Consider the following 16,846-nt stretch of genomic DNA (forward strand, 5'->3'; position numbering starts at 1 on the left):
GTGAGACACGATCCTTCCTCAATCCCTTGAAGGTACTCTAAGGGACTATTTGAAGCTGCCTCTAAAATCACCAGTAGATGGAAAACAAACAAATTCCCAAGAGAAAGCACTGGAAAAGGAGAGCCAAAGAAGGTAGAAGGCCAACCACCAACCGAAAGGCACCGCTACCTAAGCAGACAGAAACGTAGTACTATACTTTGGTTTTGCGTTTTTGTATTCCTCAGTGTCCGTGTCCTCGTCCTCTGAGTACCAATTGTCTCCTCTTCCTCCAGCCAAGAGGCCCCTGGCAGCCAGCAGTCCTGCAGCGTTCCCATAGCCAGTGTACTTCAGCAGACTATCCACTGCAAAGACACAACAGAGTCTGAGATAGGCATCCCACGGTACTGACCACCACCACCCACTCACAGCACAGAGAGGTGGGCACTCCTGCCACGGCAGGAACCCTTTAGGCACAAAGTAGCAAGACGGAAGGAACTACTACAAATGCTCCTGGCTGATGTGAAGACTAAGATGCTGTCTGTAGGTATCAGGAATTCTGAAATTACTCTTGCGTACACACTTTGACCGAGGTAGAGCCTCTGTGCTCCTACGGTAAGACTCATGTATTAACTTTTTGGTTTCTAATATTATTTTTTACTAAAGATAATGAAAGTCAGATTAAGCTTTTACATGCGAGGTATGAACAACTGTAAATTGTTTTTAATCCTTAAAGGGATAGGAAGGGAAATATATAAGAAATAAGAACACTTAAGGATATTAGCAAGTAAGTAAGAAAGGCTAAAGAACCAGTCAGCAGGGCGGGGCAGGCTGGGGAAAAAGTACTTGGGACACAGGCATGAAGACAGCACTCAGACCCCCAGAACCCAGGTGAAAGCTGGGGGGTGGGGGACTTGTAAGAAAGAGATGGGATTTCCTAGGTACTAGCGAGCTCCAGATTCAACTGAGAGACAAAAGTGTGGACAATAAATAAATGAATAAAGTGGACAGCCATTGAGGAAGACACCAAAATCAACTTTGGGCCTTTGTATGTATACATACACATGGACTTAACATACACATTAACATAAAAAACTTAGTGACAGCATATAAACAGGACGCCCACTGGGTCAGACTGGCTCGATTTCAGTACTATCACCATTACTAGCTGGCGGAACTTAGATAGAATGTTTTATAGCTCTACCCCAGTTCTCTGACCTGCAGAAACGGAGTAAGAATTACTCACCAAGTGAATACCACTGAGGACTGTAGAAGACTATATGGCCAAAGGTAAGTCCTTATTCCTTTCCCTTTGGTGAGTACTACATAAAACTATTGTGTTATTCAGAATACATGGAACAGGTCTTCTGTAATTATTACCTACTGATGGAGTAATATCCTTTAAATGAGCTGACCCAAAAATCTTTGCAAAGAAACCCTGTACTGAGGTGTGCACGGGAGCGTGTGTGTGTGTGTGTGTGTGTGTGTGTGTGTGTGTGTGTGTGCACGTGTGCACGCACAAGTGTGACTTACGAACTTTTTAAGGAATATACTGAACAATTAAAGGCAACTTTACATGAGTGTACATTGTTTTTGTCAGGTAATTTTCAAGCACACAATCATGTATATAATAGAAAGATTGAAAGCCTTGCTGAAAGCTCTGAGTAGAATGTTCATAAGTTGACATCCTAAGGTCAAGTATAGAAAACAATACCACACATTTATCCATGTATAAAGTCACAATAAAACCTACATTTGAAAGCACCATAACTTACACCATTCACCTCAAAAATTAATGCTGGAAAAAATTCAGAGACGCACACATAGGTGCTAAGGAGGAGGAAGGGGAAAATATGTATGTGGACTTCAGCATAGAGGATCATACAGAAGGAGGAGGGAGAGGTAAGCAACAACACTACGAGTGTTTGAAACAGCTGTAAGCTTACAAGTACATATAGTGTGTGTGTGTGTGTGTGTGTGTGTGTATGTGTGTGTGTGTGTGTAGTTACATCACATAGGGTGATGATAATGCTCTCTACCAAGTGCCACAGACTATCTAAGAGCAACCCCAGTGCCAGGCATGAGAAACCCCCATTTAAAGCTGTTGGTCAAGAAGGGTCCAAGGGACCTCCCCCAAACAATATAGCCATTGCTCTTGCCTTAGCTGCTCCCCAGAACCACACTGCAGACACAGGACTTGGAGGAATCACTCTGGAACTGCCCTTGAAGGCTCCTCGCTTAGGGCTAACTTTGGTGTATCTGAAGGTGCAGTACAAGCTGCCCAGGAGAAAGATAAGCAGCAGTCTGACCCATCATGGAGCCTATGGTCAAGGTGTTCCCAGAGGTGCAACAGTCACACTTTTGTCTTGAGGCTAACCAAGGGCTGTCTGATTGGATCTTGGAAGGAATGAGAGCTGGTACTGTAAAGCTAGCTAATGACCCCTGCTGGAGAGGTCATGGACCCCACAGGAGAAACCACCCATCATTTCCCTAATGTGACCTAATTGCTGACTGAATACTCATCTTGATGCCCACAGACAGTCTCATCCCTCATCAAAGCAGATGGAGGCTATTACAGAGGTCCACGACTGATCAAACTGCAGGGAATAAATGGCAGTGGAGAGCACAGTCCATCCAGCACATCTACAAAGAATACCTACACCTAAGACTCAGGGTGTGGCACTGGGAGGTGGGGTGGAAAGACTCTGAGAGCCAGAGCCCCAGGGTCTTTGCTTCCAGAACTGTAAGGGGGATGCCACACCCACAAACCTCAACAGTGTAGTTTCCTAAATAAGATCTGCAGAGTGACACTGTCAGTCAACCTGCCTCCATGGACAGGGACTTCCTAAGGCCCCACCCTCTGATGAAGGGTTACAGGCAATCAGTGGCTGCTGAGAAAGGAAGGATCCGTTTTCTCCGGCGATGAGCTCCCTTAGGTTACACAATCCCAAGTGGTCAGCCCAAAACACATGCACATAACAGGAAACTAAATCAGCTCAGAAGGTTGTGAGTGTGTGTATATAACTATGTAATTATATTAGAATTCATGAATCTGAGAGAGTGGGGGGCATGGGGGAGTTGGGTGGGGAGGGATGGAAATAATGCAACTATAATACTCATGTATACATTTTAAAAGCAAAAAAACCTCGAGGATCTTATAGAGGGCTAAGATGGAGAAAGAGATAAGGGGATATTCTAGTCAGAGTGTGATTATAAAGCGCACGGACAACATGAATAAAGCTGTTAAGTTTGGAACATTTCTAGTGGAAAGCGCCCTTTGATAGAGAAAATACCCCCTCCAGGGACAAGTGAAGCCATCCCTCCTGTCAAGGAGTATACAAACCGGTCACATTTATGTAAAAGGAGACGTGGGTTAATGACATCAATAGACTAAACTAGAGTTATCCTCTGTAACCCCAGCTGGCCTGGGCCTCACTCCCCCCTTCCTAGGTTCGCACTCAGCTTAAACCTGTTAGTCGCTGCACTCCTCCTCAGGGCTGCTGGCAAACACTCTAAGTATTTAATGAGAGGAAGGAATGTGAATCCTTGAGTAGGTTGATGCAGGCTGTCTCTAGTGGCCAGTGCCTTGAGGTGCAGTGATTGGAGTACGCTAGGCAGCGCATAAGGAATCACTAAGGGGACAGAACAAACATCTGCAGTGAACAGACATTGTGACACTCAGAGCCAGCATGTGTGGTCAGACACAAACCCCCTGATGATCAAGGGCCACAAACCTGAGACCTAGAACACGAATGCCTAGTTAAGAATGACAATATTTACTGGAACATATGTCAACTCTGAGAAAAATGGGTTACAAAGATGACTTAAGACATAGTAATGCTCCAAAAATAAAGTTACATAAAATTTTGTTAAGATTTTAAACTACAAGAAGTTAGGAAGCCAAGAAGGGAGTTGAGTGGAATTTAAAACCCTACAGAGAGAAGTCCTGGGGAAACCTTTATTTACCTTTCAGTGGCTGCTAAATATCCTATCTAACCCGCTGGACGTCGTGAAGGGAGAAAAGGAACACCGACCGAACCTGGCTTACCAAGGAAGGAAGGAAGGAAGGAAGGAAGGAAGGAAGGGAGGATCTCATGGTGGTGCTACGTAGACACGCATGGGCCCACCCAAGGATGCCTGGTTTTGTCATGGCAACTGTCTGACCTAAAGATGCTGCTGGAATCTGGATGGTTCTCGGCAAGCTGGTGCTTTAAGGATAGGGGAGAATGCAGCCCCACAGTGCATGCTGGTGAGACACGTGCTGGCAGGCAGCGCTGAAAGCCTCATGGACATTAGTTCTCCCGTTTTATCACAAAGCAGAGCTTCCATCCCTTTGGAGAGGAAAGCATCCCAGAGACCACCCTCCCTTCTCCATGGGAACTGTTCCATCCAGTTAAGCTCTACTACACCTTCTAGAGCCAGCAGCTCCTCTAACTGGTACCGTTTTCTAGTTCCTATCTTCCCATCTCTGCTTCTTTTTTTCTTTTCTTTTTTTTTCCAGAGCTGAGGACCGAACCCAGGGCCTTGCACTTGCTAGGCAAACACTCTACCACTGAGCTAAATCCTGAACCCCACCATCTCTGCTTCTATATAGGTGCACGGTCACCTTCTCTTCAATACAAATCCAACTGTGTTACCTTCCTGGAGAGAGCCTCTCCTGCTTCCCCTAAAGGCTCAAACACCAGGAGGTCTAAAAGCTCTTGTTTGGAGCCCCTAAAGTTATGTTATGTATACAAAGTGTATAAAGTCGTCCCTCCAGGCTGCCACGGTAGCAAGCACAACCCCAGCTTTACGAAGTCACTCTTCACTGAGGGGAGACACATATGCTAACATGCCCACATGACCGAACTCACAGGGAACACACTGGTAACTACCTGTAAGATACAAGATCTCCAATGGAAAGAAACTGGATGATGGGGATGCAAGTGCTACAGAGTTAGAGCGCAGCAAATGGGGAAAGCCTGACAAGACAGGGGAGTAAAAATGGCAGGCACCACGAAGAAAGTCTACTCTGCCAGAATAGCCAGGGAGTTCTTCAGAGACAAAGTTCACGATGCTCTTTAAAGCCAAAGCTCCATGTGCTGAGGACATGGGGAAGGGCAGCCCAGGCAACGCTAAAGCAACCATGTTAGAAGCAGGAAGGAGCGGGGATTCACTAACACAAGTGAAACACTACAGAGGCAAGGGCGAGAGTAGAATGTGGGCCTCCCCAGGCAAGCAGTGAGGAAGCACTTCAAGTTTACAAGGGAGCAATGACAACATTCTGTCCACATTTTATAACAATCCCTGTTAGTCCCCTGGAAGACAGACAAAAAAAAATCTGATTAGAAACAGGAGGCCTGACTATATTAATATTTTAAGAAAATGATTTTAAAGGCATATAACATGAAGTGGTGTGGGAACAAAATGGAAGAGAAAAATGAAAATGGTATTTAGGGAAGTAAAGTCTGAGAGGTATAGTAAGTTGTACATGTATAGAAGGTAGGCGGGGTAATGTAGCAGCGGATGTGAGCAAAGGCCACAGAAAGGCTGAGGAGCATGGGCACTGGAGAAAGTGCACTCAGCTTCAGACAGGAGGAGGGCAGCTCTGAGAACGCAGGTGCAGGTGTTCAGTCGCCAGGCTAAACATGGTGGCTTCATCCTGAAGCAGAAGCCAAGAGCAGAGAGAGTGCTCAGAGAATGACTACAGGGAGTTAAAGGTGGGACTGAATGATTATCGGCAAAGGAAACGGGAAAGAACGGCTGTCTAAGGTCATCTAGAACTGCCCTAGCACAGACGTACTGAGAGGTAGTGCAAACACTCCTACCACTGTGGAAACCGCAGTAGGGGAAAGATGAAGACACCCTTGGCTCCAGAGAATCAGGTGGCCTGTGACCGTGCTGAGGGTGGTGGGGAGCGTGTCCTACTACACTGGAACTAGAAAGGAAATGGCTGACCAGTCGTAAGGTGAGCTCTCCCTGGGTAGTAGGGAGAGAAAAATAATCAGTCTTTCAAAATTCCAAGATGTAAAAGCTTAAAAAATGAAATCAAAGAATAGAGAGAAACAACTCACAGAGGAAGCTTTTAGGAAGCGCAAAGCAGCAGCTAAGTAACAAGTTATAGAGATGCCAACGCCTTCACCCTGAGGACACCCTCACCCTGAGGACGCCCTCACCCTGAGGACGCCCTCACCCTGGGGACCCTCACCCTGAGGACGCCCTCACCCTGGGGACACCCTCACCCTGGGGACCCTCACCCTGAGGACGCCCTCACCCTGGGGACCCTCACCCTGAGGACGCCCTCACCCTGGGGACCCTCATCCTGAGGACGCCCTCACCCTGAGGACGCCCTCACCCTGAGAACACCCTCACTCTGAGGACACCCTCACCCTGAGGACGCCCTCACCCTGGGGACGCCCTCACCCTGAGGACGCCCTCACCCTGAGGACCCCCTCACCCTGAGGACGCCCTCACCCTGAGGACACCCTCACCCTGAGGACACCCTCACACCCTCACCCTGAGGACCCTCACCCTGAGGACACCCTCACCCTGAGGACGCCCTCACTCTGAGGACTATTTTTACGAAGGCTGAAAAGAGTACTATTATTTTGAGAAGAACTGTGTTGAAGTGTCACATGCAAAGTGATGAGCTTCGGGACAGTTTCCTACTCTGGCATTATGGCTGCTCTTCAGTTCCCTTCCTCCCCCTTGTCCCCTTTGTTGGGTCCCCTCTCCCTGACAACCTGTCTTCCCTCCTGCTCTCACATTCCACCCATTCCACTACTGGGACCCTAAGCTGGTCCCCCTTCTAATGGCTCCCTTTACACATTTAGGATTCACATTCTCTCTCTCATTTTCAAAGAAAATATGGAACAGCATTTGTTTTTCTGAATTCAGCTTTTGTTGTTGTTGTTGGATTTTTTGTTTGCTTTCTGCTAGCATGATTTCTAGGAAGTACTGACATGAGAATAATAAAAATGTAGTTGTGTCACAGCTCAACAAGTTGTAACTATGACTACATGTTAGCATTTTGGTTCCTGCTGGCTAGAGGTAGGCTGTCCTGGTACAGATGGGTATTTAAGACACCGGGGTGTTCCTTTCATGACTAGTCTGTGAAGACTTTACCCTTCTTGCTTCTGCCTGCTGCTTCCTGCTCTGCTCTGTGGTACAGACTACAGGACCTTCACATCGCACGTAGCTCTGTGTATCTTTAAGAGAAATTTTAGCTACGTGACTGATGTTATTTGACCCGCTCTCTCTCTGTTCCCCTAGACCCAACCCCTTGGGCACGTTCCTAGTGCTGCTGCAACAGAACAGCAGCTGCAGCCTCCCTTCCCAGCTTGCCCACATCGCCTATGGATCCCACAGACTATCACCTCCTGACCTCCCTCCCCGGACACCAGGGTCCAACTCCATCGGACGCCTCCTGCTCAACTGCAGGTCACACCTACCAGAAAACCAGCTGGGTGGCCTGCAGACCTCACTTTCTCTGTGACTAGGGAGGCCCAATCCCTCAGTCTCCACTCTAGCACAGCAACATATCACCTGCTGTGGCCTCCCTCCTGTCCACTTCTCTTATGGATCCAACACCATCCCCTCCTGACTCATCACTGCACCCCAGCCTCCAGCACCAGCAAGCATTCCCTATGAACACACCAGCCTAGCAGACCAGTAAAGAAGCAACCTCAGCCATCACACTCTCTGAGAATCAAGAGAAGGAAACAGAAACCAAAGAATAAAATACCCACCTAACAAAGACAAACGCAGAAATCAGCACCTAGACCTATAATCACCCAAACTCAGATGCCCAGATGTGTAAGAACACAGTAAGTCAGGGCAACACATCTCTACTAAGGCCCTGCTATGCTACCAGAGCAGGACCAGAATATTCCAACACAGTGGAAGGACAAGAAAACGACCTTCAAACCATCTACATGAAGACGACAGGGTCCTTAAAGAGGAAAGGAATAAATCCCTTAAAGAAAGCAAGAAAAAATAAGCATCTGCATGCACTCTGAACGTGGAGAGGTCAGACCCTGGGGCCAGCACGTAACCTTCACCCTACATTCCAGTTTCTTCAGTGCAGGAAGGAACTCTGCAGGACGGTAAGGGAAACACAGGTACCAACCCAGCCACAAAACCTCTGACCAACAAGACGTGCTGCGGAACAGTGGTGCAAACCATGAGGGAGCGGCCAGCCAGTTCTGATCTGAGGCCCACTCCATGAAAGGATGGACAGGAACCAAAACTGGATAGCCCGGAGAGCTGGGTAGAACCAAACACGACTGGCAAAAAAATCAATGAATCAATCGATTGATGGATCGATCGATTCCTAATGGTATTCTGCTCTACTCAGAGATGAGTCTTTGTTTAGCTGTCAGCACAGAGGATTCCTCCAGCAGAGAGTAGGAGCAGACGCAGAGACCCACAGCCAGATACTATGGGGAGAGTCTGAATGGGAGGTCTTCACTGGGGGCTTCCCCTCGAAACCCGGGGAACCCCAGAGGAAAAGGGGACGGAAAGATTGGAGGAGTCATAGGGCATAGAGGACACCAGGAGAACATGGCCGACGGGCTCAGCTAAGCAGGGCTCACGGGCCCACAGGGGTCTGCGCCAGGGGTCTGTGTACGCGCTGTGGCTGTTGGCTTGGCATTCTGAGGGAGCGGGCGAGTCTCTGTCTCTTCTGCCTGCTCTTGGGACTCTGTTCCTGCAGCTGGACTGTCTTGCCCAGATTGGACATGAGGGCTTCTGCCTTGTCGTCTTGTTTTTGTTTTGTCTTGGTTGGCTGTCATCTCTTGGAGACCTGCTCTTTTCTGAAGGGGGTGGGGGTTGGGGCGCTGGCTCTGGGTTGGGGGAAGAAGTAGGGACAGGGAGGAGTGGAGGGGGAGCACTGTGGTTGGGATGTACAGTATGAAGAAAGGATATTTCTAATGATGAGGGAGTTGTGTAGTCTGCAGCTCCTTACTGGCAGCACTGAGTTGCAGCTAAACAGCAGCGCCTCCTCGCCAACTCCGGCAGCCCTCCGTTCTCCAAGCAACAAACTGTTGCAGAGCATAATTTCCATCTGTCATTTCACGTGTCCTGCGGGGGTTTCATTCCTAAGGGCTTGGCTGCCCCAGTATTTGCATAAGTAAATGACATGAGGGTGAAAATCCTGACTGCTTTGTGTACTTCTATGTCTAGCTTAAAAATACATTTCTGATGGATGAATTTAAAGATATCCATTACATTCATTCATTCATTCATTCATTCATTCATTCACTTTGAGTGTGTGCCTGCACACATATGGAGGTCAAAGGTTACCTGCAGTAGCTGGCTCCCTGTGTCTAGAATGTCCTGTGTAGATTCCTGGGTCAAATGCAGGCAGAGAAGCTCAGGAGCAGGAGCCCTTCCCCACTGAGCCATCTCGCCAGCCCTTGAATGAATGGATTTTATTCCAAGAATATAGTTATGTATTTTTAGTAAGAGTGAAAAGAAAATCACATGGTTACAGAGAAGTTTCAAATTTTAATTGAAAAAAAAATCCAAAACCAAAAACCAAACAATACCAACATTACTGTGCTGAGCTAGGCTAGGTCTGAGTTCGGCTGTATTATAAAGCTTCCCAAGTCCTAGATAACCTAGGAAGAACAATGGCAGCCCTCTCAAATGAAATAATCACAGAGTTCACTGCAAAGCACGTGCTGCGTTTGCTATGCACTGACTCACCTAACGTGACATCGTCCTTACATACATACTCATATATGAATTTTAAAGATATATACGAGGAATATGTGTTCACTTTTAAAAATCTATAAAGAATCAGCAATCTTCTTGGTCAAAAGTAACACTGCTACTAACAGAGTACTAATCTGACAACCGTTGTGGGTGTGTGAGTGTAGGCAAGTGTGCCACAGTGCACACGTGGGGGTCAGAGAACAGCCTCAGCTAGTTGCTGGTCCCTGCCATCACCCCCGCCCCCACACTGGGTAAGCCAGGCAACTGGCCTCCGCCATGGAGATTTAACGTCCACCTCCGTCTTGCTGTGGGAGGTATGCAATCCAGACACTCGCAGCTGTCCTCCGCTGTCCGTGGGTCCTGAGCTTCTCATGCTGCAACTCTCCCCCAGTTCTGACACCCAGGTTTAAGTGAAGGGGTAACAGGTATGTGTGGGTACACACACACACACGCACACACACACATTCACACACCTTTTTAAATGCAAATGTGTGTGCCCGAGTTTGTGGAAGTTAGACAACTTTAGGCGTCATTCCTTTGGAATGCTGTCTGTCCAGTGTCTTTTGAGGCAGGGCCTCTCATTGGCCTGAAGCCTGACAATTGTGTTGAACGGTCCAGCTCCAGGGACTCTGCTCCCAGGGACACTTCTGCTTCTCCACTGCTGGAATTACACGTGTGGGCCACCAGGCGGGGCTTACCCATCTACCCACCATCTCCCACCGTCTCTCCCTCATCCCCCTCCAATCCAGACCCTTCCATAAGCACTGAACTGATTACCCTATCTCCCAGCCTCCTTACAGCTCAGTTTTGATCTAAGAAGATTTAGTCAGCCGCTATTTTGGCAACACAGGTGAGGAACTATGATAACCATCTGATTATAAGGTGTAAGTCAATTTTTTTTCAAATCACGGAAGAAGTTAATAATTCAGGAAGAAGCCAAAGTGAAGCAATATTACTGGTAGAGTGTCCTTATGGGAATTCAGTGGTTTGAAAGGACATCAAGTACATGACACCTGTCATTGCTAAAAACTGTTACCAGCATGATAATAACACTTCAATTACGTTGCTAATAATGTACCATCGTTATAGGAACTTAAGTAGCTGAACTAAAAAGTCAGAAGCAAGGTTTAAGAATACAGAAGATTCAAGATTTTGGGGATATAGTGCAGAGGTAGGGCAGTTGAGTAGCATGTATGAGAGCCTAAGTTCAAATCCCAGCACTGAAAGATAGATAGATACATAGATACATGATACATAGATAGATAGATAGATAGATAGATAGATAGATAGATAGATAGATAGATACATACATACATAAATACATACATACATACATACATACATACATACATACATACATACATACATACAGAGGTAGATTATGTGATTATTATATGAAGATATTCTAAGAAGGAGAAATATTATTTCTATTATCTCCAGGGTAAAGCCACACCTTGACAGACCTTTGGATGTCTTACACAGGTAACATTCTGTGACCACAGACTGAAGAGTCAGTGATAAACCAAGCTTCTACTTGATTTTGAGAAGAAACAGAGGAACCAGCCAGGGCCATAGCATCTGGATTAGTAGGAAGGATCTGACAATGGCTCCAAGCCTGAGATGCTACAAGGTCTGGGGTAAACACACACAAGGCAAAGGCTAAATGCCTGTGTGTCTGGGAGAGCTGTGTCTGCATGTCCTAGGGAGCTGGGGACACACAACTACGACTAAGATTACTACTCCTGGTCACCTGCGCAGCTGCCCTTAACAGCAGGTAAGCAGTCAGCTCTGCAAAGACTGCAATCAATGCCACACCCAGCAGGAAAGTTTCTCAAACTCCCCCGAAAGAGAAAAAGCATAAGGCAAAGGGAGTTTAACCTACCTCGCTCTTTGCAAAGGACGAAGAGGAACTCAGCAGCAATCTGCTTGACTCCGAGGTCAACGTGTGTCATGAGGCGCACCAGCTTATTTCTCACGGTTGAGCCGACTTCCGGTCGATTTGTCACATCCCTCAAAGGTGGTAATACCTGATTGCAAAGGTGAAAGAAGCCATCATCAGTGGAGAGTGCTGGGGCACATGGGGGATGGCACCAGGCACCTGGTCAATCTTAGAATGAATTACACTTGAGTTTTCATTAAGAGTCGCAAACAGAAATAACTGTGAGCTTCCACAGAAAATGAAATAGGCCATCACCACCAGCAATACCGACCGCAAATGTAAGTCGTCAGTTCTGTTTGGACAGAAGCATGTCTTCCCTGTACTACCTGGCTATCGCAGCACCCTCAGTGCTTCTGGTGTATGCAAAAATTAACCTGAAGTCCATGTCACTCTTTCCCTTCTTGCTGGGTATGACAGCACAGAGGCTTAGCATCCACGTCCATGGAAGGCTGAGAGAGGACGGATGAGGAAAGGGCAGAGTCTGCTTTAGCCCCATCTGAGCGAGACTGAGTCCAAAAACAGAGGGAGTAGTAAAGCCAGTAAAGCGCTTTCTGTGTGAGCACGAGGACCGGCACCCAACCCTCAGAAAGCACAGGAGGTGGCATGGCCTGTAGTCCTAGCATGGGGCGTGCGGAGACAGGGGGATTCTGGGGCTTGCCAGCCTAGCTTGGTGGGCCAGCTGGAGGACGTGAGGGGAAGAGTGAGGGAAGAAAGTAGCTGGTGTCTAACACGGAGCCCCTGACACTGTCCTGTCTTCTCCCTGAACATCCGTGTGGATGTGTTCACACACACGCCGACATCCATGCTCTCTCCTTCTTTCACATATACCTCAGGGGCCCAAGCCACACTGACTTCTCAATTCTTTTCATCCTAACAGCATAATAGGTATTTAATTTTTAAAAATCTTACTTGTGCATTTTAGTTGTTTAATTTTATAACAGCTATTTCAGGTTGAATATGCCTATTCAACCTGACGTGACATGATGCCATAAATAGAAACTGCATGTGACAAGGACAATGAACTTCACGTGATAGTTAAGTAAAGGGATGCTAAAATGTGTAAAATAGGGGTGTGGTAGAGCACTTGCCTAGCAAGCACAAGGCCCTGGGTTCAGTCCCAAGCTCCGGAAAAAAAAAAAATGTGTAAAATATCTTAAAGCTCTGGGGATCAGGTACATGCAAATCATGAAAGAATTTGGTACTTACATTTGGGTCCCACTGCTAGATATCTTACTGTGTATCTATGCAGATATCCCCAAATCTAAAAATATTACAAATCTGAAACTCTCAAATCCAAGCATTTGGGGGCGAGATAACCTTTCTTCTCCGAGTATGTTTCTCTATGCTATCTGCAACAACACATCTCACCCTCTCTTTGCCCCCTGCCCCCAGGTCTCTGCTCAATGAAGAGAAACTGTTTCTTGACCTCTCCCTCACTGGCTTTACACTGTTTCCCATCCCCCACTGACAGTCTTCTACAATCGTCGTGCCCTGACCACTGCTATAGAAGTGTTTATGGTGTGCTCGTTCACTGAAGTATTTTAAGAAGCGCACCCAAGCTGTGGGACACGTCTTTCTGAGCATCTCTCTCCATTCTGATGCTTATCCTAATATCTTTTTAAAGTAAATTTTGTAGGGATGGTTTCTCCTTTCTTTATTAGTCTCAAGTGCCTGGAATATTATGTGTCCAACAAATATTTGCTGACTTAGAGGGGAAATGAGTAAGTCCAAGTGAGTCCCATTAAATGATATACGGACTAATTTTCTGCTACTGTAAGGAAATACCCAAGCAATGGGTATTTCGATGAAGAAAGCGGTGTATTTAGTCCGTAGTTCTGGAGACTAAAAGCCCAAGATGAGGGGACCCACTCTTCCTACTGCGATGGGGCCCTAATGGAGGAGGATGATATACAAGGGCAGGGGTGCTTGTAGGAGGAAGCGTTCTTACATCAAGAAACAGAAAGCCAGATAGTGACTGGAGGGTCAGGCAGCTCCACAGTGTGTTCTGAAAGAGCTGAAGGGCCCCACAGTTACAACTAATCCTGCTGAGGCAGGGCCCCCTGGGGAGTTTCCTCAAGGCCACACCTCATAAAGGTTCTACATCATCACTCCCCACTGCCAAGCTGACCACAACAAGTCTCTAACCCAGGTTCTCAGAGGGAAAACTACTCACACCACAGAAAGTGCCTTCTACCTCAGCCCTGGGAAATGAGGCACATGACAAAACCAATGTAGTTAACCAATCCCTCCACCTCTCTTTATCTACAGTGAGCACCAGGAAGTAGGGGGACTGGAAACAGCTGAAAGTTAAAAGAGGCCACATGTCAGACAAGGAATCTATCCAAACGTCTGTAAGATCCTCACATAAAGCATCTCCAGACGGTGGAGCACACTAAGGCAAAGGTAATTGGACACCACATTCCTGTTTGACGGAATCAGTTCAGTTCTCCTGGGTTAATCCTTATCTCTAGAAGACTGAGACACTAGCTAGGTGATTTCTACAGGCTGCATTTCCCTTACTATCCTGTGTGTACAGCTACAAAGGTTAGCATGTAAAGTCCATCAGCTACTCTCTGGGGTTTCTTAAAGACCTTACTGTCCTGCTGCCTCCTGTCACTCTCAAAGGGCACATGCATATTGACACTATCTCCCAACAGCTTTGGTAAGCTGGATCCAGTTTCTCTTTCAAACACAGCATCTCTTCTCTAAGGTGAAAACTAATACAACCTGGGTCAGTAATTTCTACTCTTCAGTTGTAATTGCTCAAACACAGGCTTCTCAAAGCCAATTTCCTTTGTGTACTCCTGAGCTAGATTTAATAAGGTAGTTGCTACTACATGCGATAAGTAATTAGACAGCTTCAATTATAGATTATATTATCATAGCTAATTATCTGTTATTTCCCCTGGGTGCTAGAGATTGAGTGGATGGCCCTGTGCATGCCAAGCACATGCCCCCCAGTGAGCCACACCCTGTTAACATTTCCTTGTTACATTTTGCCTTTCTTGAGCACTATCTACAGTGCACCCTCTTTAGAAGTTTGTTTCTTTCTCTTTCCTCCTTCTTCCTCTGCCCATTCTTTTCTTTCTTTAAAACCCAAGGACCATCTTATTAGAGTGTGAAAGAAAGGTAATGGGCAGCTGCTGGGAGGGAGATGGATGAGGAGAGGAGGTCACATCTTTGAGTTCCGATCAGCACTGGAGTCTGCAGGCAGCTGTGGAACGGGGAGTGGGGGAGTGTCAGGGCAAATACGCTCAGGATTTTGCCCAATATCCAAAGAGCAGAAAAGGGGACAAAGTTAAGCTTTTGAGTTACGACTCAGAAAAGTGGGTAGGTTTAGCAGTGAAGATCGGTAAGGACTCACTATGGCAAGGGAGCTCCTGGACAAGTAAGGACATTCGTTATCTCCCTGTGTGTGCAGACTGTGCTGAACTCTTGCGTTCTCTAAGGGTCCATTCCGTAGAGTATGATTCCTACTGTGGTGGTGGCAAGAGTTAGTGAGCTGACCTGTAAGAGCCCAGGTAACAGGGAGGTTCTCAGGTCACCAGAGAGATGTTCCCACAGGGGATTAAGGGAGAGCAAGCTGTTAAAAGGATGCGCTCACTCTGGCTTTGAGATGCTTCCTCCTGAATGTGCACTCCTGCTCCATGCCATGCAGTCCTCACCTGAGCTGAGCCAATGCCAGTGCCTTCCTCTTACATCTCCAGCACCAAATGATGCTTTCTTTGTAAAGTTAGGCTGCTTCAGGGTTTCGTGATACAGTGACGAGCAGACTAACATGAAAAATTGGTACCAGAAGCTACTGTAGCGCTATAACCACGTGTAAATATCGTATGTATACTGTATTCTATTGTATTATTGTATGTATACTGTAACTACAGTGATTGTTACTCTAACTATACTGAAAATGGGGAGGGAGGAAGCTTTGGAATTGGGTTGACTAGAAGAGGTTAGAAGAATTGGGAGAAATAGGTTAGGAAATTTCAAACGTCATAAATGGAGTTCAATTGGAAGTTCTAGTAAGGGCTCAGAAGAGGAAGGAGCTAGGAAACTAATTCTGGATGGAAGGGAGAATCTGATGGGAAGATGGGTGTGGGGGTGGAGAGGCTATGATTATGATGCTGTTATGAAGAATCTGACCACACTGAATGCATGTGCTAAGTCAAGGCTGAAACTAGGAAGGCTGAACTAGTTTATTTGGCCAGAGAAATTTCAAAACAATAAAATATCTAGGTTATGATGTTGGTGTTATTGGCTACTGCTGGATTTATACTAAGTGTTGGAAGCAAAAAGAAATAGAAGATTAATAAAATTTGCAGCTTACCCAAGGAATGAACAGAAAAAGTGACTAAGGGTATGGTTAAGAAAGGCCCACAGACAGACTGTTAGGAATTGGCAAGAATGCTAATTATGAGGTTTATATACCCCCCACGCCCCAGGCCAAGAGAACCCTCAGGGCAGCGCTGCTCAGGGACTGAGCCCAGGGTGCTGTCCACTGGCTCACTATACCAGACCACCTCACGATTCGTCTCCCTGTGTCCAGCTGGTGAGGTTCTGGGGCAGCAGCAGTGGCTCAAGCAGAAACAGAGTTCATGTCAGAGACAGTTTTTTTTCTGCCATCTACATGGTGCTGTTTCTGCAGGTATGCAAAATGTAAGACTTCTAAAATCATGACAGCATCAACCAAAATTTCAAAGAAGGCCAAGCAGAAATGGCTGAAGGCTCAGAGTCCCTGCAATGGATGTCCAGTGAGACGATACATAGTGGAGATGCTGGAGTGGAGCCATAATAGGACCCAAGAAACACAGGGCAAGCAGCACCATGATTAGCAAGCAGCCAACTGGGCAATGCCCAGCCAAACTCGCTGCCCCTCTGCATGGGACTTTGAGCCAATTCCCCACTTTTGCTTCTCTTTTGGAATAAAAATATACACCTAGTGGCTGTGCCATCACTGAATACTGGAAGTAGCTAAGTCATTTTGATTTTACAGATGAAAGGAATTTGCCTTGACTCTAGAACTTTGTGCTTGTTATTTTGTATGAACATGCAGGCAGCATATACGTGGCTGGCAGAGGACACTGTGTGTCCTGTTTATTACTCTCTGCCTTTTCTTTTGAGACAGGGGCTCTCAGTGTACCTAAAGCCAGGTCAGTGGTCCTCATCCTCCCTCCCTCATCGTCCCACACGCTGACCGTGCTTAAGGTCACACACAGCCATGCCCAGCATTTTTACCCA

The 16,846-nt window shown here is 46.7% G+C and overlaps 1 protein-coding gene across 4 annotated transcripts in view; it reads right to left on the bottom strand.

The window, feature by feature from the left end:
• The window catches only part of Ric8b (RIC8 guanine nucleotide exchange factor B), a 94,468-nt gene that overhangs the window by 21,626 nt on the left and 55,996 nt on the right, over nucleotides 1–16,846 (bottom strand). For all 4 annotated transcript variants that reach the window (XM_032910385.1, XM_032910408.1, XM_032910393.1 and 1 more), the window contains exons 7-8: nucleotides 11,555–11,699; nucleotides 197–341 (exon numbers count right to left, since the gene is read on the bottom strand). In XM_032910385.1, the coding sequence (XP_032766276.1) occupies nucleotides 197–341; nucleotides 11,555–11,699 (290 nt within the window). The remainder of the gene's footprint in view (nucleotides 1–196; nucleotides 342–11,554; nucleotides 11,700–16,846) is intronic.

Source organism: Rattus rattus, chromosome 1 (genome assembly GCF_011064425.1).
Source record: "Rattus rattus isolate New Zealand chromosome 1, Rrattus_CSIRO_v1, whole genome shotgun sequence".
NCBI classification, from domain to species: domain Eukaryota; kingdom Metazoa; phylum Chordata; class Mammalia; order Rodentia; family Muridae; genus Rattus; species Rattus rattus.